The sequence below is a fragment of the Suncus etruscus genome, chromosome 17, assembly GCF_024139225.1.
Source record: "Suncus etruscus isolate mSunEtr1 chromosome 17, mSunEtr1.pri.cur, whole genome shotgun sequence".
In the NCBI taxonomy this organism is placed as follows: domain Eukaryota; kingdom Metazoa; phylum Chordata; class Mammalia; order Eulipotyphla; family Soricidae; genus Suncus; species Suncus etruscus.
This window is the reverse complement of record NC_064864.1, coordinates 70,046,524-70,070,182: the sequence shown is the minus strand read 5'-3', so window position 1 is coordinate 70,070,182 and position 23,659 is coordinate 70,046,524. Positions and strand designations below refer to the sequence as shown.

General features: G+C 47.0%; 1 protein-coding gene across 1 annotated transcript in view; it reads right to left on the bottom strand.

Moving 5' to 3' along the window:
- Window positions 1-23,659, bottom strand: part of DOCK1 (dedicator of cytokinesis 1) — a 254,913-nt gene that overhangs the window by 161,475 nt on the left and 69,779 nt on the right. Inside the window, exons 24-25 of the mRNA XM_049790591.1 lie at window positions 12,080-12,150; window positions 11,121-11,227 (exon numbers count right to left, since the gene is read on the bottom strand). Of these exons, the coding sequence (XP_049646548.1) occupies window positions 11,121-11,227; window positions 12,080-12,150 (178 nt within the window). The remainder of the gene's footprint in view (window positions 1-11,120; window positions 11,228-12,079; window positions 12,151-23,659) is intronic.

Genomic DNA, 23,659 nt, shown 5'->3' with positions numbered 1-23,659 from the left:
AGAGGTGGGAGATAAATGGGGGACATGGTGGAAAGAAGTCGAACATTGAACACCTAAAACTCAATCATGAAAAGCAGTAATTTCCAGTGATTCAATTTAATATATCTATTTAATTTATATAAATGTATAATTAATTCATATATGATATATAAATATATATCATTTAATTTATATGTATTTAATACATATACGGAAAGAAGAAAGCAGATTAAAAGGACAATGGGAACGGGAAGGCAAGGCATGAGAGCACAGAGAACAGGGGTGAGGGCTATCAGAGAGGCCCCCGTGGGCCCTAAAATGATCAAGAGGTGCAGTCAGTAAGGAGATCAGCAGTTAGCGAGCTGAATGTCCGCAAGTCTAGTAAGAAATGACACATCACAGAGAGAAATGCAGGGAGGGGGTCAGAGAATCAGAGCAGGGGTGAAAGCGCTGACCTTGCCCAGGAGTGAGTCTGGTTCAGACCCCAGTACTGCATGTGATCCCCAAGTCCCACCAGAAAGGGCCCCTGAGCACAGAGCACACATCGGGTATGGAAACAGTCCTCTCAGGTGAGGGGCCCCAAACCTCCCTGACCTGACTGAACTCCATGCACCTCTGTGAGTGTTTTTTCACTCCCATATTTTCATGTATCTTGTTCTACCTCACTTGAGCTGGGCCCAGATTCCGAGTGTGACTCATCTGCCAGGACCGGAAGGGTTGGATGATGGACTTGGATCAGGGGACCCTTTGTCAGCACCACAGCAGGAGACAGTGCCTGCGTGGGCGCTTGCTTGGGCCAAGGCCTTAGGACTTAATATTCCAGAGTCCTCGTGGGTAAAGGAGAGAATTGCTCTTCCCTGATGAAACACTGCTAAGCTGGCATCTCAGAAACCTGGCCAAGGAGTAAAACTCACCAGCCAAAAGCCCTGGGTCCGTAGTGGGTACCTAGCCAACTCCTAGGGACTGAAAGGGCTGTAATTAAAAAACAGAAATTGAGTTCACCCTCCCAGACTCTCTGAGAACATCTTCAAAGATTGCACTGTTGTAACAATTATTCTCTTCAGATAACACAGATAATGGAAGATTTAGAGTGTGATAGATAAACTGGATGAAAGGTAGGGAATATTCACAGATAAAAATTACAATTTTTTCGGGGCCGGAGAGATAGCATGGAGATAAGGCATTTGCCTTTTATGCAGAAAGTCATCGGTTCAAATCCCGGAGTCCCATATGATCCCCCGTGCCTGCCAGGAGCAATTTCTGAGCATGGAGCCAGGAGTAACCCCAGAGCACTGTCGGGTGTGACCCAAAAGCCACAAAAAAAAAAAAAAAAATTACAATTTTTTCAAGGTGTGCAAAAAAAAACCGAAAAGATGGGGGACATGATGTTGAGATGTAACCATCATTTTAAAAGAGCAGGTTTTGGGGGATTCACAGCCCGTAGGTCCATCAGAAACCAACAGCCCAACTAATCAGTCAAAGTCTTCCAGAAATTGGGGCCAGAGCAGTGGCGTAAGCGGTAAGGTATCTGCTTTGTGCGTGCAAACCCAGGAAGGACCACGATTCAATCACCTGGCGTCACATATGGTCCCCTAAGCCGGGGCAATTCTGAGCATATAGCGAGGAGTAACCCCTTAGCATCACCAGGTGTGGCCCAAAAACCAATATATATTTATATATAAAGACTTCCAGAATGATCTAGGAGCAGTGCATAAAAGATCATGATGTTCGACCCCGGTTTTCCTCTCCCTGTACAACATGCATCAAACTAACCAAATTACCCCAAAGGAGTCTCAGGGTTGAATTCCTTTGAAGCAAAAAGAAATATCTCTTGATCTTCACACTGTTTCATTTATGCACCAAAGCACTAAGAAAGACTGTTTTATGCTAGATCTGTATTACACACACAGTTGTTCTCTGAGTGACAACCAAAGGAAGTTGATTAATACAGTGATTTCTCGATATGCCAATGTCCTATCATTTTGGCTCTATCACGCTGGAAATGGACTAGAAATCTGCCTTTATCTTTCCTAATAACTTGCTTCAATAAGAATCAGGGCCTTTGCGCTGGGATTTCCAAGGGCTGCTGTAACTAACGGCCCTGCCATTAGGAAGGAGAGATTTACACAACTTGGCAAATAGAAGAAACCACTCACCTTGAAAATCAGTGACAAAAGGAACTGCTTCCACTCGCTAGGAGCCCTACACTTGCTTCTTGACTCTGCACTGATCTCCTATGGAGCAGAGCAAGTTGGATGAGCCATAAGACACTGTGGAAAGAGAGGGTTAAGGCTACACTGGCGTGAACCAGGAGCCATGGACCGAGCATGGGCCGAGACGATGGTGATTTCTGCTGTGTCCTCACTGCTGGACTCAACCACAAGGGAAATGTAGGGTATGAAGGGACAAACAGTTAAGACATACAGAAGAAACCACAAGAGTCTTGACTTGAGAAAGACCAACCGCAGGGGAACTGTCTTAGCCCCAGTACTTCAAGTCTTGATTTTTTTTTTTTTTGCTCTAAGAGTCTCTTTATGCATTCTTTATTTTTCTTTTATCCTATAAATGAGTGCAATCATTCTATGTCTATCCCTATCCTCTGATTCATTTCATTCATCATAATAATCTCCATATCCATCCATATGTAAGCAAATTCCAAGACTCCATTTTTCCTACAGCTGCATAATATTCCATTGTGTAGATGCACTGCAATTTCTTTATTCATTGTCTGTTCTCAGGCACTTGGGCTGTTTCCAGATTTTGGCTATTGTAAATAGTGCTGTGATGAACATAAGAGTGCAGAGGGCCTTTCTTCATGGTGTTTTTGTGTTCCATGGGCATATCCCTAGGAGTGTTATTGCTGGATCATGATGGGAGAGCAGTCCCTGATAGGAAGTTTGCCACATATAGTGTAACCATGCAGTAAGGAGAAAGAAAAAGGGACCACTATGACAATAAGATCACTTTGTATGGTAACTAGGTGTTCAACGAAGACAAAGTGATAGAAACAGTATTCCTTCATTAACAATAATGCAAACAACAGTGTCTGAAAGGGGAAGAGTGCATAGATAAAGGGAGGTATTCTTTTTAATAACTGAAACCCACAATAAACTTGTTTGTAAATCATGGTTGTAAATAAAGATATTATAAAAAATAACAAAATAAAAGGGAAAAAGAAGTGGGGAGAGAGAAAGAGAAATAAAAGACCTATCTCAGAAGCAGGCATGGGGGAGGCTGGGATGGAAACTGGAGACATTGTGGAAAATGTTAATGGGTGAAGAGTGGTAGATATTCCAAGACTGAAACTCAATCATGAACCACTTTATAATCACAGTATTTAAATTAAAAAGGAGAAAAGAGTCTCTTCCAAGGGCAAATAGACTGATGGGAGATCCAAGAATCTGTCCATAGGAGTGTCTGTCTGACACAGATGGTGTCAGATGGTCTGTTTGATCACCTGGTCACTTCCAATGGATGGTTAGGACTATCAACTATTGAAAGAATGGACTCTATGATCGCCTAAAGCAGCACCCCAAGATTACAGAAGTAGAGATCTAAGGTGCCCAAGGGCCAGGAAAACCCACTCAGCCCCCTTCTACTTGTTGTCGCCTGTTTATCCAATGCTCAGGATGAACCATGAAGTCATGCTGGCTCAATCCCTCTTATTCTCACTTGGACACCATGAACTCACTCCAATTCTTGTAATATGGACTCTGGGCATTTCTGAGAGCATTGGTTCTCAACCTCAGAGCCCTGGTGTTTATTTTAATTGAATTACACTGAAACTTTTCATTTCCCTAATAAGATTCCAGCTTTCATCTGCACAGTTTCTGTCAGCTCTGTGGGCCCAGGAAGAAAGCTACAAATGCACAAATGAGGACGTTCTGACCTTTTCCATCTCTTGGTGTGTCTTGCTTTGAAAATCTGCTCACTCCACACCACTGATGAGATGCAAAAGTCATCTACTGAACCAGCCTTCCCGGAGTCCAGTCACATCCAGCAACACCACTTGGAAGCCATTAAGCCCATTCACAGGCTCGAGTGTGCTGCATGCCAAAGAGATGGGCCCTTTACTCAGCCCATGAGAGGAAGGGACATGTCCCAGGAGGGCCCAGACATGGGAGGGGGTTAGGAGGGGTATCACTTCCCCAAGCTCCATCTTCAGAAACATCCCTTTGTCTGTGATTAACAATCACCACCTGAAAACTCTTCCTGAGAGCCTAGGAGGGACCATTGAGGCACAAAATTGATGCTGAGTTGAGAAGCCTGAACAGAAGGGAGGAGACAAATGGAGTTTCAAGATTCTGACCCAGAAGATCACTGATGGTGACAAGGGCTGAGATATCACACAGATGTTGCCAGATGAAGTCACATCTACTGGTGTAGACTTGCAAGCACAGCTGGAATCAGGAAAGACCAGACCAAGAACCCAGAACCTGGGGGCATCTGGGTGTTGGCCCCAAAGGGACCTGGGAAGGATGCCCCGCAGCAGGGCAGCACCAGTGTCAGAATGCACTACCTTCCTCCTCTTGCCCACCTCCTCCCACTGGTGATGGGGAAGGGACCCCAACACTGGTATGTTGGGGGCTGGTGCCACTCTACAGTAAGGAGGGCACTTGCCTTGCATGAAGGTGACCCATATTGGATCCCTGACATCCCTGAGCATCACCATGAGTTATCCCTAAGTGTAAGACCAGGAGTAAGTCCTAAACACTGCTGATTGTGGACCCCAAAATCAAAAGAAAAAAAAAAAACTCAGGTGGCTCAGGTGTAAAACAATGACACAGCCTTAGATTTGGGAGGAAACCATGTTCTCAAGCAAAGTCTTCTATGAGGAGATTCATGAGCGTCTTTTCTTTCAGCAAAGACATGGGCAGCCCCTTCTACCCTGGGGTTCCCAGAAAAGGCCCAGGATGGCCAGACAGAGCTCACCACCATGAGAATGCTCAGATAGCAAGCATGAGTGCAGATGGGGAAATTGAGTCAAACAATATGCAAGTCTCCAATCATGGCATGTGGAGAGTCTGAGGGGATGAAACAGGATGCTGTGAGAGAGCCCAGGAACCAGCGCTTTTTTTTTTAACAAATGAATGCCAAATAGAATAAAGAAAAAGAAAAAAAAAAAAAAAAACATGGCCATCATATCTCACCAGAAAGCAACTTGGCTTTAAATATTCATACCCAGTGTGGCGCAGAACTTTCCATAAAAGCAACAGCATCAATGTGAGATTTGATGTGTGTCTTTCCCAACGAGAAGGAAGAAAGGTGCCCAGGGAGAAGCAGGAAATGCACGCAGGAAGCCCCAGGGATTTCCTTAATTCTCCCCTAGAGACCTGTGGACTTCACCCAGTAAACAGGGCCCTTAACACACAGCTGGGTATACCCTAAATCAGGGGTCTCAAACTCAATTTCCCTGGGGGCCACAGGAGGCAAAGTCGAGGTGAGGCAGGGCCGCGTAAGGGATTTCACACACAAAAAAAGTCCTGATTATTAACAGCTTTAATTATTTCTTCTGAACATGAATAGAACATTGAGTGAAGATCATGCACAGTTCTTCTGAACACGGCATCTTTTGCCTATTCCTTGCTGCCAGAGACTTGACAGCGCTTCTTCTCACAACTCTGAGCCACATTTGGCTTTAGAGAGGAAGCAGTTGAGACCCTTCGCCTGGCTTGAAGATGATCTTCATTAAGTCTAGACCTGTACTTTGACTTATTGAAATGGAGAATAACTTTTCACACAAATATGTGCTCCCAAAAAGGCACATGGTGCGCTTGAACATTCGGGAAAGCTCAGGGAAGCTGGGGGGCAATTCTTTCAAAAATTGCCCATACATGTCTGCTTTGACACTAATCTCCCTGAACTTGGCTTTGAGATCAGAGTTGCATTGCAGGTCAATGAGCTCCATTTGAAGTACAGGAGGGGCATCTTGCACATCAAAGGAAAAGGGGTCCACAAAACTTTGGAAAGTGGCTCTGTGCTTTTTGAAGTCTGCAAATCTGTGATCAAATTTCTTCTCTAGCTTAAAAATAGCATCAACATATTTCTCACCACTGAATGGTATGCCTACATCCACAAGTTCCTTGCATGCTGGGAAATGGCAAAGGTTTGTCTGAGAGAGCTGGGATTTCCATCACACAAGTTTTGTGGAGAATGCTCTCAGATTGTCATAGGCAGCACTGATAAGTTGCCCGGGCCTTGTAACATCTTGTTTAGTCCATTCAGCTTATGTGTGATGTCAACAAGAAAAGCTAAGTCCATGAGCCATTTGTGATCACTCAACTCAGAAACAGCATTCCCATCCTTTTCCATGAAGGCTTTCACTTCTTCTCTCAACTCAAAAAATCTTTTCAGGACATTTCCCCTGCTGAGCCAATGTACCTCGGTGAAATAGAGCACATATCCATATTCTGACTCCATTTCCTTTAAAAAAGCAAGGACCCTCCTGTACTTTAAGCCCCTGGATCTGATTTAGTTGATGCATTTCACAACAACAGACATCACATTGTCACACGGCAGGCATTTACTGCAAAGGGCCTGCTGATGGATAATGCAGTGAAGAGCAATGGCCTTCTCTACATCCTCCTCTTCAAGTTTTTTTTGAACAAGTGCCACCAGTCCATTTTCCCTCCCTGTCATCGATGGCGCTCTATCGGTTATTATTCCAACAAACCTCTTCCATGGCAAACCTGCACTCTCAATGGCATCACACAGATGCCAAAATATCTCATTAGCAGTGATCTGGCCATGCATTGGAATTATTGTGAGCAGCTCCTCTGTCAATTCAAAATTGCAATCAACACCACGGACATAAATAGGGAGCTGCTCAGTGTCTGTTATATCTGTGCCCTCGTCAAGAGCAACTGAGTATGCATCAAAACATTTGGCTTTCTCACACAGTTGATGATAAATGTTACTTGACATGTCAAAAACAGTTTGGCAGAAAGGCTGATTTTGCTAAACTGACCTTTCTTTTCTGGACAGATAATACTTGCAGCCTGTAACATGCATTTTTTTTTTAACAAACTCTCCTTCTGTGAATGGTTTCCCTACCTTAGCAATCATCTCACTAAGCATGTAACTAGCTTCAACTGATGCAACATTCTCTTTGGTTGCTTTTTTGAAGAAATCTTGTTGCCTCATTAGACATGCTTTAAGACTGGCAACCCACATGGCTCTCTCATTTCCTTGATATTTTGCACATTCCTCAGCATGCTTAGTTGAATAATGGTGTTTCAAGTTGTATTCCTTGTGCACTGCAACTTTCTCTGAGCAAATAAGACATGTGGGGATGCCCCTGTGATCAACAAAGAAATACTGCATCTTCCACTTTTCCTAAAATTGTCTGTGCTCGTCATCAATCTTTCTCTTCACTGCAGGCTTTGATGAAGTCATGATGAAGGTAGGACAAAATCTAATTCTGTAATAAACTTCTCTCCCTTCTCTCCCTTAGGCCTCCGATAATGCAAGGGACAGTGGGCAGGAGCAGCGGAAATGATGTCTGCTCTAGGTGAAAGTATTCACGATTATTCGCTTACCAAATATTCACAATAAAAAAATCGCATTAGTAAGAAAAAAATTGCAAAAAATCGCATTAAACATTTGCATATCCCGAACGGAACTGCTTGGGGTATGCGAATGTTTAATGTAATTTTTTCTTACTAATGCAATTTTTATTGCGATTATTTGGTAAGCGAATAATCGCGAATACTGCGATATTTGAAGGCCAGCCGAGGGCCACAAAATGTTGTACAAAGGGCCACAAACGGCTCGCGAGCTGAAGGTTTGAGACCCCTGCCCTAGATCCTTTACTCACAGATAGGCCCTCTGCACATGGGCATGCTGGCCTGAAGTGCAGACCACCACTGAGTGCTTGGCAGCATATTTGGGTGGTCTTTTAGTGACTTCATTGGGTAATTCTCGAGCTGCATGACTGAAATGGGACCTTGGCTAATGTGCCTCATTTAGTAAGTAATAATTTTGGAAACATGGATTTCACACAATCTTATTTATTATGCTGAGTATGACTTGCTATTACGATTTAATCCCTAACTCTGTACTTCAAAAATCAAAAGGACTACTAAGACAATTATTCCCAAATTAGCAAAAATTCTGGTGTTCCTAACTAAACAAATGTAAGTATTTATTCATTCTTTCAAAACAGAACATGCAGTGATCTTGATAAAATATACATAAAACTAGAGAAAGAAAGAAACAGAGCAGGACAAAAAAGGAAGAGAAACACAATCATCAACTAGCAGAGCTCAACATTTCCCCACAAATAAACTCACATTTCCCCTTGATCTTTTTACTAAGTCTAAAGTAAGAGTGACTTTCAACAGAAGCAAGTATTTCCTCCCAACTAAGGACTGACAGAATGTCCTTGACAGAATCCTTGATTCCAAAGATCAATATTCTAGCCAAGAGAATCAGTCCACTAATTACTATTCTTTACTGAGAATTATTGGCTCATCAAAGGTATTGGTAGGGCTGGAGGTGGTAGAGTGGATGGTTGCGGAAAATGGAAGGAGTGATCATGGTGATGGTGGTAGAGGCAGTGGTGATGATGGTGGCAGATAGAAAATAAAGCAGGAGTAGATACAGGGGTGAGATGATGGTGGCAGCAATGATGATGGGTGGGAGTGATGATGGGATGGGAGTGACAGTGGCATGAGTGAGGGTTAAGGATGATATTTTATGGGAAAGGTGGTGGGGTAGGGAAGTGGTGGATGGGTGTATGAAAGCTGGTGGATGTGCTAGTGATGGTGGATATGGCAGTGGTGAGGTGGTAGAGGGAGGGGAGAGGAGGTAGATGGATGTGACAGTGATGGTAGTGGTGATGGCAGGGATGATGGTGACATCAGAGGTCTGAGGATATGAGACTGTGGTGCAGGTAATGAGTGTTGGGATATGAACATGATGGTGGCTTGGCGATATGACTTTGGTGGCAATGATGGTGATGGTGGTGTTGGGATATGACTGTGGGATATGGCAGTGATGTGTACATGACATCTAGCTATTTTTTTGTTTGTTTTTGTCATCCAGCTATTAACCCAAAACAAAGGCCTTTCTCCTTCTTCCTCTTTCCCTTAAAACCTCTTCCTTTGATATGTAAAAGTCCACCTGGATCTTACTCCATCCTGCTCTGGCTTGGTTGAATTTTATACTGGGTTAATAAAGAACAGTTTGGTTTGGGGATCAGAACTACAGAACTACAAGGAGGTGCAGACTGACTCCATGACTCTCCTGATTGGTTTAGTTTATTAATCCTTCACTCCTATTCTTGCTTCTTCAGACCCATCCTCCTGGAGTTAGAAACACAGCATGAGGGATGATCTCATAATGATTTATTTTACAGTGATGGCTGGTGATAAGAGTATTGGGATATGACCATCATGGTAATGTAGCGATGGTGGTGTTGGGATGACTATGATGGTGATGACCAAGAGAGTGGTGCTGAGATATGACTGACCATTTTGACAGTGATGACGGTGATGATGGATTGAGGATGTGATGGTGACAATGACGATGGTAGTGTTATAATATAACCATGATGGTAATGCTATTGATGGGGTATTAGGAATCTTACCATGATGGTGACCATGGTGATGGTTGGTGTTGAGATAAAGCCATGGCAATACAAATAATGTTGTTGGGGTGTAACCACATGCCTAAGGGTAGCCTGGCTGGGAGGCAGCTCATAAAGATTAAGTAGGATTACTTAATTTCTCAATTTCTTAAACAAGTGGGGTTTCTACTTGCTTCAGTATAAAGTTTCATTAACAAGAGAAAAATTAATAAGTCCATGTCCCTTATGCCAACCCTCTGCCATGGTGCCTTTCTTGATCCCCAGTATCCCCACAATCAAGACACCTGGAGCATCCCAGAGTAATAGTAGAGCAGGTAGAACCCACATATAGTCCTGTCAGCCCACCAAGAGTGCTCACAGAGCTCAGAGCCAGAAGTGGCACAGATCACAGCTGGGTGTGGCCCCCAAACCAAAACCAAATATAATCCAAGGCAGGCAGGAGATGGACATGCTGGATCCAGCCTCCTCACAGCAGCCTGGAGCCTGGACAGGTGATCACTCAGGTGTTTTATATCCCAAGCCAAGGGCACAGAACGGCCTTCATCAAGGAGTATAAGGCGGAGCACTAGCCTGAACCAAGGGCCTAATTATCCAGCGTTTCTGAAGTTGGCATTTTTCCTCCCAAGCACCCTACCCAGTAACATCTGCACAGTGACTGGCACAGCCTTCATGTGTCACTGCTCGGAAGAGAAAATAAAGTGCAGGGCAGGCTCAAAATCAAGGCCAAAACCAGCTGGAAACTACCCTGGGCACTGGCTAATGGCCTAGAACTAAGACTAAGCCAGAGACACACACAAAACTGCAGAAGTCAAAGGAGACCTGGGGCCCCCCACCACCCTGACCTGGGCTCTTTCTCTGTGAAACACAACCAGACCTGACCAGAGAGGCACAAATGGGACAAGACAGCTGGGACACATCTATGACAGAATAACTCCCAACCCAGGCCCGTATGTCACTCAGTCCTTTCACGTCTGCTGCCAATTTGCCAGGAAGGCTGTGAAATAAATGCCAAGGTCTCAACTTTGGACAAAACTGATATGTGTAAAATATTAATACAGTCTGTCCAAAAAGAATGCATATGGCTCCTAATAGGGGTAGAGAGAGGGGTCCCTGGGGATAAATAAGCTGAGAAATCACCCCAATTATCATTACTAAAGTTTGTTCTGAAGGAACCCTGTCTGAGAATGCTAAAGTTCCAGAAACAACAAGCCCTCTGCATTTCATAGAAACCTGGCAATTGTCTCAGTGGATGGGGCGGGTGGTCGGATTCCTGGGACAGGTGAGCAGATATCAGAAAGGCTTTGATGGACTGATTTTCCCTGAGCTTCAGCACACCCCGAAATTACAGACCATAGGCTTGTCTTTTCGTTTCCAATGACCTTGGCCTACACTCGATGCCTCTTGTAAGAACGAAACCTTCCTGCTGTGTACCAGAGCTGTTTCAATAGGACACATCTCCCCTACTGAGGAGGAGATAATGCAGGGGGAGAGGGTGTGCGGACAAAGGGTGACAGGGCTGTGTTCTGACTCCCCCGCCCCCAGCACCACTCACCATGCTGCGTGAAGAGGTCACTATGAATGATCTCAATCAGGCAGTACAACTTCTGGATAGTCAACAAGCCCATAGGAACGTTGAGGATGAATTCAGTGAACATTTTGCTGGGGGAGAGACACAGAAGGCAAGAGCTTAGAGCCAGGTGGACTGGAAAGATGGGATAATGTGGCAGGACCTTCACTTTGTATGTGGCTGGCCCTGGTTTGCTCTCTGGCACTGAGGACAGTCCCGAGCACAGAGATACTAAGCACAGGAGTAGGCACAAAAAAAGGAGTAAGCCCTGTGCACAGCCAGGTATGACCCCAAATTTTAAAATGATAATAGTAACAATAATAACAATAAATATTTATAACTGGTCAACAGTCAGGGCAAAAGCATCAGTAATTAAAGCACAAATCAAAATGATAAAAATTTTAGGGCTAGAGAAATAGCAGAGTTGAGAGAGCATTTGCCTTGCACACAGTTGACCCAGGTTCAATCTCATATGAGCACTGCCAGGAGTAATCCCTGACCCAGGTTCGATCTCCAGTATCCTATACGGTCCCCAAACACTGCCAGGAGTGATTCCTGAGCACAGAGCCAAGAGTAAGCCCTGACCTGGGTTCAATTCCCTATCCCTGGGATTTAAACCCAAACAGGTTTAAACCCAGTCATTTATGCCTCAGCTGGGAGGCCAGAGGATAAAGTCTGCGTTCCAAGGGCCAGCAGGCTGCCACCCAACATCCACAGCTGGCTGTGCTGGATCCATGAGGCTGGTCCACCCAACACCTGCCCCCTGCCCAAGCTTGCTGTGGTCTGTGATGCTTCCTGACTGTGACCTCGGCTGACACCTGTCTTCACTACACACTTGCCCCATCTGGAAAGGAGAAAAGCCGAGGCCAAGGAAGAGGAATGAGGAAAGGGAGTGGGGTCCCAGGAAGCATGTGCAGAGGAAAAGCTGGCTGGTCCATCCTCACCTGAGCTCTTTGGGGTCAAACACCAGCTTCACATCATTGACGATCGTGGGTAGGTACTTGAGCGCGGCGCACTGCAGAGAACAGGGCAGGGAGGTAAGGCCAAAGTGTACAGGGGAAGCAAGAAATCCCGAGAGATTGGCTGGGGACAGATCAAACTGGGAGGCTCAGGGCCCAATGGTACAGGGAAGAAGGGCAGCACCCAGCACCCAGCAACCACCAGGCAGAGCATCCCAGCACTGCATCAAGACATCCCAAAAGCCACAGTGATGGCCTCGAGTGAGCAGTGGCTCTCCTGGACCCCAATGGGAATGACTGAGGCTCGGCACCCACCGTGCTGACAGGAGGCCCCAACTCCATCCCAGCAGCACCAGGTCCCCAGCACTCCAGGATGACAGGACAAGGAGCAGTCCTGGCACTACCTGGCACCAAGCCACAACCGAAAAGGCAAGAAGGTCCACAGCAGGCCATGTCCTTGCAGAGTTGGCAGCAGGCGGCAGGTTCCAGAGTGGAGCCAGTTTGGGCAGAGGACGAGGGTGACTGTCCCCTCAGGCCACTACACTCGGCCGCTCCACACCTGGGCAGTGCTCTGAGTCCAGGCTGGCAGTGGTGGAGGGTTCACAGCCCTTGGGCACAGACCCTAAAAATACAGATCCTAGGGCCGGAGCGATAGCACAGTGAGGAGGGCCTTTGCTGTCCCTGTGGCTGTGGGTCACCCACAAAGACCAGACTACTAGAGTGGTTAAGGAATGTCTGGAACCTTCTAGAACATCCAATGCTGCCTCCCAAATGCCATAGAAAATTCCCAAATTCTGTGGTTAGAGCAGACCCTGAACAGAGTGGCCCACCAAGGCACTGAGATGTTGGAAGCACAAATAGGAAGGCTAGGATGTGGGGAACAAGGATATTCCTTAGTTCTGACTTTCCCTCTCTGAAAAGGAATCTGGGAGTTGGCACTTCTACAAGGTCTATCACTCCACCCAGGAGACTCCCACTTTCCCTGCTGCATCATTTACCTTGGAACCAGCCTGTGGGAGCAAATTTTAGCTTTTAAATGGGGCTGTGGTCTCTTCTATTACAATCCCATTTTATTTTCTGTAAACTCTTCTGCCACCAAAGCTTGCCACAAGAGTGAGCACGTTTGGAAGGAGAGAAGATGCCAGGACACCAATGTGCCAGTTCTCCTGCCCTGCCCTGCTCAGTGCCCCCAGATAGAGGCACCAACATCTCACTCACACTTGGAGTGATAGCAGAGGGAAGATGAGCCCTAAGAGCCTGACTGGTCCCCCTGCAGCCTCCCCAGAGCCAGGAACCACGGGTCAAGGACCCCTCTGACACCCCTGCCATAAATCCAGAACCGTGTCCTGGGAATTGAGATGAATTTACTGCTTTAAGTGAGTTCGGCCTCGGGTCTCTGAATCAGAATTAAATCTATCAAACCCATCAGTGCTTCTTGAGAAAGTTATTTCTCCAAATTTAACTTCAAACCCAGTTAACTTCACGTAATGGTAGTTCAAGCCCTGGCCGCGTTTCTCTTTGAACTCAGCATTGCTTTCATCTCCCGGTGGAGGATGGACAAGGTCCAATTTGAAATGCAATCGAGCCTGGAGCACAGCACAGAGGGAACCACACATGCTCACGTGGTCCTGCTGAGAGCAGGCCTTCCAGGCCCTAATGCATGCAGACACATGGGGGCCTCGGGCAGAAGGAATGTCACCCCAACACAACAGGGTCTTCGCACTGAGCAGGAATGGAAGCCACAAAAAAACGAGAGAAAACAGGAAAGCCACAGCCAGTGGCCAAGCTGCTTCTATTTCTATTGCAGGATCCCCCGTGACCCTGTTTATAAATTGCCTGGCAGACAGGATCCCGTAGAGCAAATGTTCTGAGGACCCTGTAGACTAGAGCTCTGAGGATTCTTCTTGAATCCTGGAGACACTGCTCCAGTGATGGGAAGGACAGCACAAAGAGGGGTGCTGTCTCCCCATAATCAGTGGTCACTCTCAAAGCTGTCCTCTTCTCCCTCTTAGATAGCTCTGGTTAAAGGGATTATCCATCAACTGCACAGGCCACTTTTATTACCCACCATGATGCTCCCGTCTATTCCTAAGCCCTAATGTTTCTGTTTATCTTCTCCCTGACATCTCAAATCCCCCTAGCTGTCCTTCTACTATATCCCTGCCCAGCTACCCTGTACATATTTGTTCCTCTTGTCCTAATGAGCATTGTTAGGATGGAAAAAAAAGTGTCTCTCTCATCAGCCTGGTACCCATTCTTTCCTGGTCATCAGCTGGGGGGTGAGGGGGACGTCTTAGGTCCCGAACACACCAGGAGAGAAGGAAGTTGACCATCGCTGGCCAACCGGATCAACATCATCTAACAAATAAAGATGTTTATGGCAGCTAGTCAAAATATTTCTATTACATAGAAATTGAAATTGAGCATCTCAGTCATAGCAAGTTCTGAGAGAACTTCTTAAAATGGGGTTCATCTCCTGCAACAGTGGCCTTTAGGGGCAAACCCACCTGGCAAACCCACCTCTTAGGCTGACAAAAGAGAAAAGCCCTGAAACAAATGCATAAGAAACACAGTGAGATCAAGGGTGAGGGGCAAGAAAAAAAGAAAAACAGAAAAAGGATAATGAAGGGCAGAAAATGCTAAAGGTCTTCTAATTGCTGAAATAGTTCAGGTTAAAAAAATTAATTTTATACTCTTCCTAAGCAAATTTAATTGTCATGCATCTCAGGAGAATGCCAACTTAATCCAAACTGTAAAACCAAACAACGAAAAAAAATTTTGCACTTTCTCCCTGGAACGGGTTCAGTGTTGTAAGTGTCTCTCTGGCTAAAAATATTACTACTGATGATGATTAATAGACACTATTTTAGGGTAAAGTTCAGGCTACATTATTCAGTATAATTATTTTAATTAAATCCATTAGCATATCTTTATATAAGATTACAAGAGCTATCGGTGATACAAAATAAGTTTTTCTTGAATAATGCATGAAGCAATTATTAATTTACATATTTCTCAAGAAAATGCATATTAAAAGAATTTCATTTGGAGGATTTGGGGGGAAAAAAAGCCAAAAATGGATGGTCCACAAATTCTCCTTTCAGACATCGGCTACAACCTTTAGAACTGTGGGGCCTCAGAAGAACTAGCACTTGGCAGAGTAAAGTGTGTAGGAAAGGTGGGGGCCTTGGGGACTCACTGGCTCAGGTTTGAGATAAGGATGAAGCAAGGAGATGTGGTGTGGGACATTACACATCCCCGCAATGGAAATACAAACTCTCTGGGCTCTCAGGGAAAGGTCCCTCAGACTGGCCACGCCTCCAAGGAACCCAGAGAGGAGGAAGAGCCCACAGCTGCTTCTCTTTCTCCTCCTCCTTCGAAACTGAACAGGCTGTGTGAATGTGGAAACCCTCCTCGCCCACACTCCAGCTCCATTTGAGCAGATTCTCCTCCTGGACGCTGTACCCAGGCAGGCCTCAACCACTATATTTCCAGTGCTCAGTCCCCCATCCCTGGGGATGTTCATTCCCTGTTCCCTTTTCTGCCCAAAGGAGCATGACGATGCCCCAGGGTCCTTGCAGACGCCCACAACAGAGCCTTCCTTGCTGGGACTCTGAGCGAAACAGGATATTTTGAATGAAGAGATGCCCCCCACACACCCTGACTGGCCTGCTGAGCGTCAGGGCAGCGAGAAAGGCATCACAGGCACCGCGGGTCCCGCCCAGACACGTGCAAACCAGCGGTTGTCACTGAGAAGGCTCTGTAATCACTGGGATTTCCACACAAGTTCACAGAAATGACAGGAGGGTTTGGGCCCAAACACCCACTTCTCAGAATGACTTAAAAGTTGAGCAGAGAAGAAACGCCGAAGCTGGGGCAGGACCAGGCATGGGGAGCCTCCAAACGAGCCCACAAAAGTTTTCGTGCAGGGGGAACATTCTGATGTTTTTCTCTAGAAGACAAAGTTGGCTTCCAAAATTGACTGAAGGGAAGAGAAAATGTCACCGAAATGACAGTCAACAAGGCAGTAATAAGTGAAAAGGACAAAGCGGCACTTTCCAATTTAGCAAAGAGCTGTTCTTTGAGAGCCTCGTGTGAAGACATATGACAGGGGACATGGGAACACGGGGACAGGGAAGAACTGGCCTCTGAGGTGGCCAGTGGTTGCCAACCAAAAGGGCATCTGAAAGGACTTTCTCCACCTTCCTGGGTCTTGCCTCCACAGGGACAGAAAACCTTCCTGCTTTTCACTCTACTTACTTTCTAATGGATGATTTAGAATGAATGGGGGAAGGAGAAGAAAAAAAAATCTGAAATTAAATAGGAAAGCAAGCGCAAGAAAATAATTACATTTATTGGAAAATGAAATGGCATGATGATCAGAGAAAATTAAATAATTCAACCCGGGCTTTCACAAAGTCTAAATTTTGACAAACACATTACTGAAGAAAAACAAAGCCACAGAGAGGAGAGCTGATGGGTGGTGGGGGGGCGGTGTAGTTGATTTTCAACATTTGTATTTGAGGCCAAAATAATAATTTATCTCTTCCATGATCGATTCATAGCAATGTTTTTCAGGTCTAATCTTTCCAAGGTTATTCTTTTTTTTTTTTTTTTTTTTTTTGGTTTTTAGGCCACACCTGGCGGTGCTCAGGGGTTACTCCTGGCTGTCTGCTCAGAAATAGCTCCTGGCAGGCACAGGGGACCCTATGGGACACCGGGATTCAAACCAACCACCTTTGGTCCTGGATCAGCTGCTTGCAAAGCAAACGCCGCTGTGATATCTCTCTGGGCCCCCAAGGTTATTCTTATGTTGCTCCTTATTTATTTTTCTGAGGTTCACAAAGGCCTGTCTACAACCCCAAGCTCATAGGGCACATCGAAATGGTGGCGTGAGGGACACCAACTTTCTGTGGGTGCCCCCACCCACTATAATCTCTCCACTGCCAACCAGGCTGTCCCTGGGGTCAGGCCCTGGAAGACACCCAGGAGCTGTTAAAGATGCCTGATGGGGGCCAAAGTGATAGGATAGTAGGGAGACCATTTGCCTTGCACCAGCTGACTCAGGTTGGATCCCCAGCATTCCATAGGGTCCCCTGAGCCCCACCAAGAGTGATCCCTCTTGACTCCTCAGAGCCAGGAGTTAGTCCTGAGCACCACCAAGTATGAACTAAAAGTCAAAACGAAAGGACACTTGGATACCGTATTCAGCACCCAAACCAGATCTCTCCCTCATAATGCCTTCCCGCAAAACAGAGCCCCTGCTATCTCAACCCCATGATCCCAGTCTGAACTCAATGGAAATTTCTGGAAGCCATGATGACTTTGCTCTGTCAGAGCAGTGGCCCTAAACTACAGACATCTCTGCCTCCCACTCAGGAACCTTGGAAGATCCTTCCCTGGGCAGGCAAAAAAGGCCGGGTCTAGGCACAGCAGCAATGGACAGTCCACTTGCAGCCGCTGCACTGTGCGTGCCTCCACATGACAGGGTTCTAGAACCTTCTGGAGCCTGCATGAATACTTCCTGCCTATTCAACACCCTCACCTGCTCAGGAATATAGAACTGATTGCAAGGAACAGGTGACTTCTGACGAGAGAGAGAGAGAGAGAGAGAGAGAGAGAGAGAGAGAGAGAGAGAGAGTCTGTGTGTCTGTGTGTGTGTCCCCTTTCTCACACATACACACACCAAGAGCCCCCACTTTTTCTCAGGAGAGATCATAAATCTAAACCTCTTCAAACAAGCATCCTTTAGCCAGAAAGACCATCCATCATCTTAAATGTGACCCATTGCCATACACTTGACCCACCCCACTTAATCCTGGTATGGCATGACCCAGCCAGCAGAGCAGGGTTGGCCAAGGCCAGGTTAGCTGCCTGTGTGCTGCGCTGCAAAGGACAGTTTGGAGTAGGCCAGGAAGGAGGAAAGAAGAAATGCATGATTGGGACCAGAGCAACCGATAGTCACTTTCATTAACAGTGACTCATTCAACTCCCATAATACGGCCAGGGGGTCACCAGAGAAGGATTTGAGGATAGAGGGGATAAAAAATAAAAATAGCATATTTTAGTTACCCACATAAGTGGTGGGACTGAGAAGGATTCAGATTATTAAGACTAAGTATGGCGTCTGGGGGAGAGCTCAGCAGGCAGGGGCACAGGCTTGGCATGTGGGCATCCCAGGTTTGACCCCTGATGCCTCACAGTTCCCTGGGCATTTCCAGGTATGTCCCAAATCCAAGAAGATGAAGAAGAATGTTTAGGAATGATACTGACAAGGAAAGGAGGGGACCAAAACCTCTGATCCACATGGAAGCCTGGTTGGGGCTTCTCCTTCGGGGAGTCAATACCCAATGCTACCCTCCAGGTCCCAACCCAGCAGTGCCCAAGTTTTTTTCCTGCCCCACACACCAAGGATCAGCAGGAGAAAAAAAAAAAAAGGCTGGAAGATATCAAGAACCACTTAAAGGGTTTTTCTTTCTTCCCTGTATACAGGCATTTGGAAAAGGGAGAATTAACCAAAAGAAAACAGAAAAGGAGCCCACTCATCGCCTGTCTGCTACTTTGGCTGAGGAAAGAGGGAACTCATTTACAGCACAACCTCCCAGGCATATTCCAATTAGTTCACATGCCCCCTCTTGGCTGGATACAGGTTTATCTGGAATGGGGGGACTTCTCACCTGAGGCCTGGAATTTGTCAGATCAAGGCCAGTGGAGGTGAGGGGGTCTGAACCCCAAGAGATAGCAGGGAGGGAAGGAGGAGGCCTCGCTTGAGGATGTCCTTCTCCTTAGGCACTTGGGGGCAACTCTCGGCGTCCTAGAAGTGCACGGCTCCATCCACCCATCAAGACAGGATTTCCAGGGGCCAGAGAGATAGCACAATGGTAGAATGTTTGCCTTGCATGCGGCAGATCCAAGATAGATGGTTGTTTTTGTTTTGTTTTGTTTTGTTTTGGGGCCACACCCATTTGACACTCAGGGGTTACTTCTGGCTATGCACTCAGAAATCGCCCCTGGCTTGGGGGGACCATATGGGACACCGGGGGATCGAACCACGGTCCGTCCGCTTGCAAGGCAGACACCTTACCTCTAGTGCCACCTTCCCGGCCCCTAGATGGTGGTTCTAATCCTGGCATCCTGTACAGTCCCCAGAGCCTGCCAGGAGTGATTTCTGAGCACTGAGCCAGGAGTAACCCCTGAACGCCACCAGGTATGACCCACCCACCCCCAAAAAAAGACTGGGTATCCAGGGGCAGGGCCAGCTGAGAACTTGGCCCCCAAAGCATCATGCTACTGAGAAGAGACACTGTAGTGTCCCCCACTTGTTCCTACAGGGTTTCTAGAAAATCTGGGATCTAGTGCCTGGAGTCTAAAGGTCCCCATCACAGAGAGAGGTGGCCAGGGAGGGTCCCTGGGAAGAAACAAACCTTTTAGGGGAGACCCCAGCCCAAGAAGGCAGAAAGCATGTGGGTATCCAGGGCTGGAGGCACCAGGAAGGGAAAGGAGGGCAGACCCAGAGCCTGGTCCTGTGAGACTGAGACCAGAGGCATGTGGTCACCTTGACCTTGACCAGACACTCAAGACACTCACCCTTGAATTTGGGGACTATAGGAGCACTGAGCAGTGCGGACACTCTCAGGTCTTCATTTAGTCAACGCAATGTGTCTCAAAGGAAAACAAACACCTGCGCTCTGAGTCCAAGTAAGACCGCATCAGTGCTCAAGGACCAGCCCAGGATCAAGAACAAGGATAAACCATTCCTCACGAACACCATACTCCTCCCACCAGCCACGTCTCCTGCAGCGGGAGCAGCCGGCGCTCAGCAGGCCTGGACGTGTCTTCTGAAGGGAAAAGTCTGAATTGGGGCTTTGCAATTCTCAAAGAACGATGAATTGATTCGCCCAAACACAACTCAGCATCGGGCACCTTTCCAATGAAGATGATATGTCTACTCCGTGGGCAGAACAGAGCCGTCACTGAGCTTCCGTGGCAGAGAGCTGAGGTGTGGGGAGAGTGGCCAGACTCGGGAGGGCAGGAGAACAATGGGGAGCTGATGAGCAGACTCGAGATGGGGGCGCAGGCTGGCACCAGAGTCTTCTCTCACCACAACCCAGTGACCAAACAGGGGTCACATCAAAAAGAAAGTCCAAATGCAAACGGTATTTCTCGGAGTTTGAGCTTCGGAAATGGTTTTCTAGAGTTAATGAAACGTGGGCTGCTTCACCTAGTCACGGCGAGGGCTGCTGTTTTCCCTGAAGTGTTAGCTAGAGAGAAAACGGCTTATGCAAAACAATACAAAATCAAAATAGAAAACTCAGTGAGAGTGTCAGTCTCTGGGACTCGATGACTGTCTAAAGGTTACCTGGGCAAGAGCAGAGGCAGCCCTAGGATAATGAGATGCACCTTTTATGGCCTTTTTTCTTCTTTATCTCCTCCCTAATTCACTGGACACCGTGGAGCGTAGACGAGCAGGCCTTCCCAAGGGAAAAATGATTCTAGCTGAATTATCAAAGTGTCACTTTCACGGATCGCAGAGAAGAACATGGCTGTCTTCTCCTGAAAATTATACCCCAGCACAAGACACTGGGGTGACTGCTGAAGGTGGGGTCTGGGGTAGGAAGAGGGGCATTTCTGGGATAACCACTAAAGGTGGGGTCTGGGTAGGAAGAGGGACATTTCTGAATGACCACTAAAGGTGGGGTCTGGGTGGGAAGAGGGACATTTCTGGATGACCACTAAAGTGGGGTCCAGGTGGGAGGAGGGGCATTTCAGGGTTCCTTGGCATTAACTCATAAAAGTGCCTCCTACCAGTGAGCTTCCCTGAAAGAGGCAGGAACAGTGGGAGTCCCTTGGAATTCTGCCATCATCCACTGCAGGATGGGACATGGACTGATGGTCACACACTGGACAGATCTGTCTCCAAAGTAATGGAGAACATCACTGACCACCCAAAGGCAAAGTGACCCACTGCAGGCGAAAATTCGAACAGGCAAGTTCAAGTTCAACATGAAGAAATGTAATGTAATGAGGGATGGGAAAAAGAATCACCTGATTAGCCAAACAAGCTAATCAATGCCAGCCCCTGCTCTGACTTGGCCCACAGCCCCCAACTATGATAACTGCTCATCAGCTCGGAGAGTGCCTGCATTATATATAATGAAGGGGCAGCGATCACAAGGTTGGCTGTGCTGTCTGATTCACAGGATATATAGACACTGGGTTTGCCCAGTAAACTGAGTAGGAAAAAGGTTTTCATTCTGGCTGCTGCTGCATTTCTGCGACACTTTTTACTGTGCATTTCCGAAAGGAAATCAAGTGCAATTGTTGCACTTTCTGTAATATTGCTGCATTTCTGCAGCACTATTTACAATGCATTTCCGAACCAGAAAGTGTGACATAAGGCAGTGGTTCTCAAATAGTGGGGCGCACTCCGTACAAACACTGTCATAACAAGCTATGTTATGTCTCTGTATGTCTCAGGAGCTGAGAGTTGCTGAGAGTTGTATCCTGCTTCAAACCCCGCTTCAAAAGCTCTGCATTGCAAAACGTGCTCATAATAGCCATTAATCCAGACATCACCTCTGATTAAAAAATCAACTCAAATTATTTTATAGACTTTTGTTTTGCAGGTTAAAGATTTTTTTTGTTTGTTTGTTTGTCTGTTTTTTGGTCACACCTGGCAATGCTCAGGGGTTACTCCTGGCTCTATGCTCAGAAATCGCCCCTGGCAAGCACGGGGGACCATATGGGATGCCGGGATTCGAACCACCGTCCTTCTACATGAAAGGCAGATGCCTTACCTCCATGCTATCTCTCCGGTCCCAAAGATTTTTTTTTTTAATAAAAATACTATTTACAGTCATGCATGGAGGGACGCGAAAAATGTTTTCTTCTTCCTAGGGGGACATGACAGAAAATAATTGAGAAGCAGTTCTCAAGGGAAGTTTCTTTCCAGAGAGTCCTGGGAGCTGAGAGCGGCTGCGGAGCTATCAGCGAACAGAGGCCTGAGACATCCCAGGAATCGAGGCTTGAGTTCACACTCTGAGACATCCACCATGGAGAGGCTGGGGGTCCCAACTTCTCAGCCAGACTGTGTAAGCTTCTGCAGACCCAACAGGGTGGGAGGCACAGATCAGAAAGCAGAGAGGACAGAGACATGGATTCAATGGGCCACCTAGGGCAAGTCAGTTTCCCTTTCTCTGCTGCTTCACGGACACAAGGCAATGACTTCCGTGAAGACGTCATCTCGGGGATGACATCAGAAGAGCCCCAAATGTGGGCCAGCAAGGAGAGGGCTCAAGCTCAACAAGACCCAAAGAGAACACCTGGACAGGTGTTCAGCACAGTACAGGGAACCACCGCCCACCCACTGCTGCAGCCCAGCTGCAACCCTCATCTGCACACAAAGCCAAGTCCCATACCCCTTCCCTAGGATCTCATTCAGTCTTCTCCATCCCTGCCGAATGGGTTATCCCATGGGAGAGACCCTATGGACCAAGAGGACACCAGACTAGGTAGAATGTTCTGGGAACAGCACTGAGTAGGCATCTCTGCATGAGGGGCAGGAGCTGGCTGTCAGGACTGGATTGTCCTATCCACCATTCTTTTTCTGTCTGGCTTTCTTTTCAGTGAAACACATCAATCAATTCCCAGCAGCCTCCAGGTGTTGATTATGAGGACTTGACACCAAATGTCTCTTGCTTCTGCAAGGTGAGGGTCACCCTGTGGCTGTGGCTCTGTTGGGCCCAGCCGACACTCCCTCCCACTACACATACACACCCCAGGTCACCCCAAGCAGCATCAGGAACACTCCTGGACATCTCCTCTGGCACAGCCCAAGCGAACAACACAGAAACCACAGCACAAAAATGCTCTGGGACTGAACAAACCTGCAAGGCCCAGTGTTTGCCTGGGACTAGCACGTTGGCATTTTCTGCTCAGCAAGACAAATCACAGACTCCACACAGATATCCGGGCCAAGAGAGGAGCCCCAAACTCTCTGAGAAGTAAAGGGCAGAAATGCACATAAAAGAGACATAAGAGGGCCCGGAGAGATAGCACAGTGGCGTTTGCCTTGCAAGCAGCCGATCCAGGACCAAAGGTGATTGGTTCGAATCCCGGTGTCCCATATGGTCCCCCGTGCCTGCCAGGAGCTATTTCTGAGCAGACAGCCAGGAGTAACCCCTGAGCACCGCTGGGTGTGACCCAAAACCCAAAAAAAAAAAAAAAAAAGACATAAGAGATGAAGCTGGCTGTGAGGGTGCAGAAAAGAGGGATGTTCCCTGAATTCTTCAAGCAGAACAATGAAGTCCTTCCCCCTCCACCAGAGGGAAGGCCCTTGGGGTCCCCATTAGACACAGACACGGAGGATTCTGGGGGCAGTTACGAGCTAAGCATGAGCCATGGAAGTGACAGATGAGCACGGTCAGACATCAGACATGGCTTCCTAGTTCTGGCTTCGGGATTTTCTCCCTCATTGCCCAGGAGTCCCTTTCTCTGAGTCACCATAGGACATCAGAATAAAAGAACAGAATGTGCTACTGATTCCACCCAGGGAATAATCGGTTA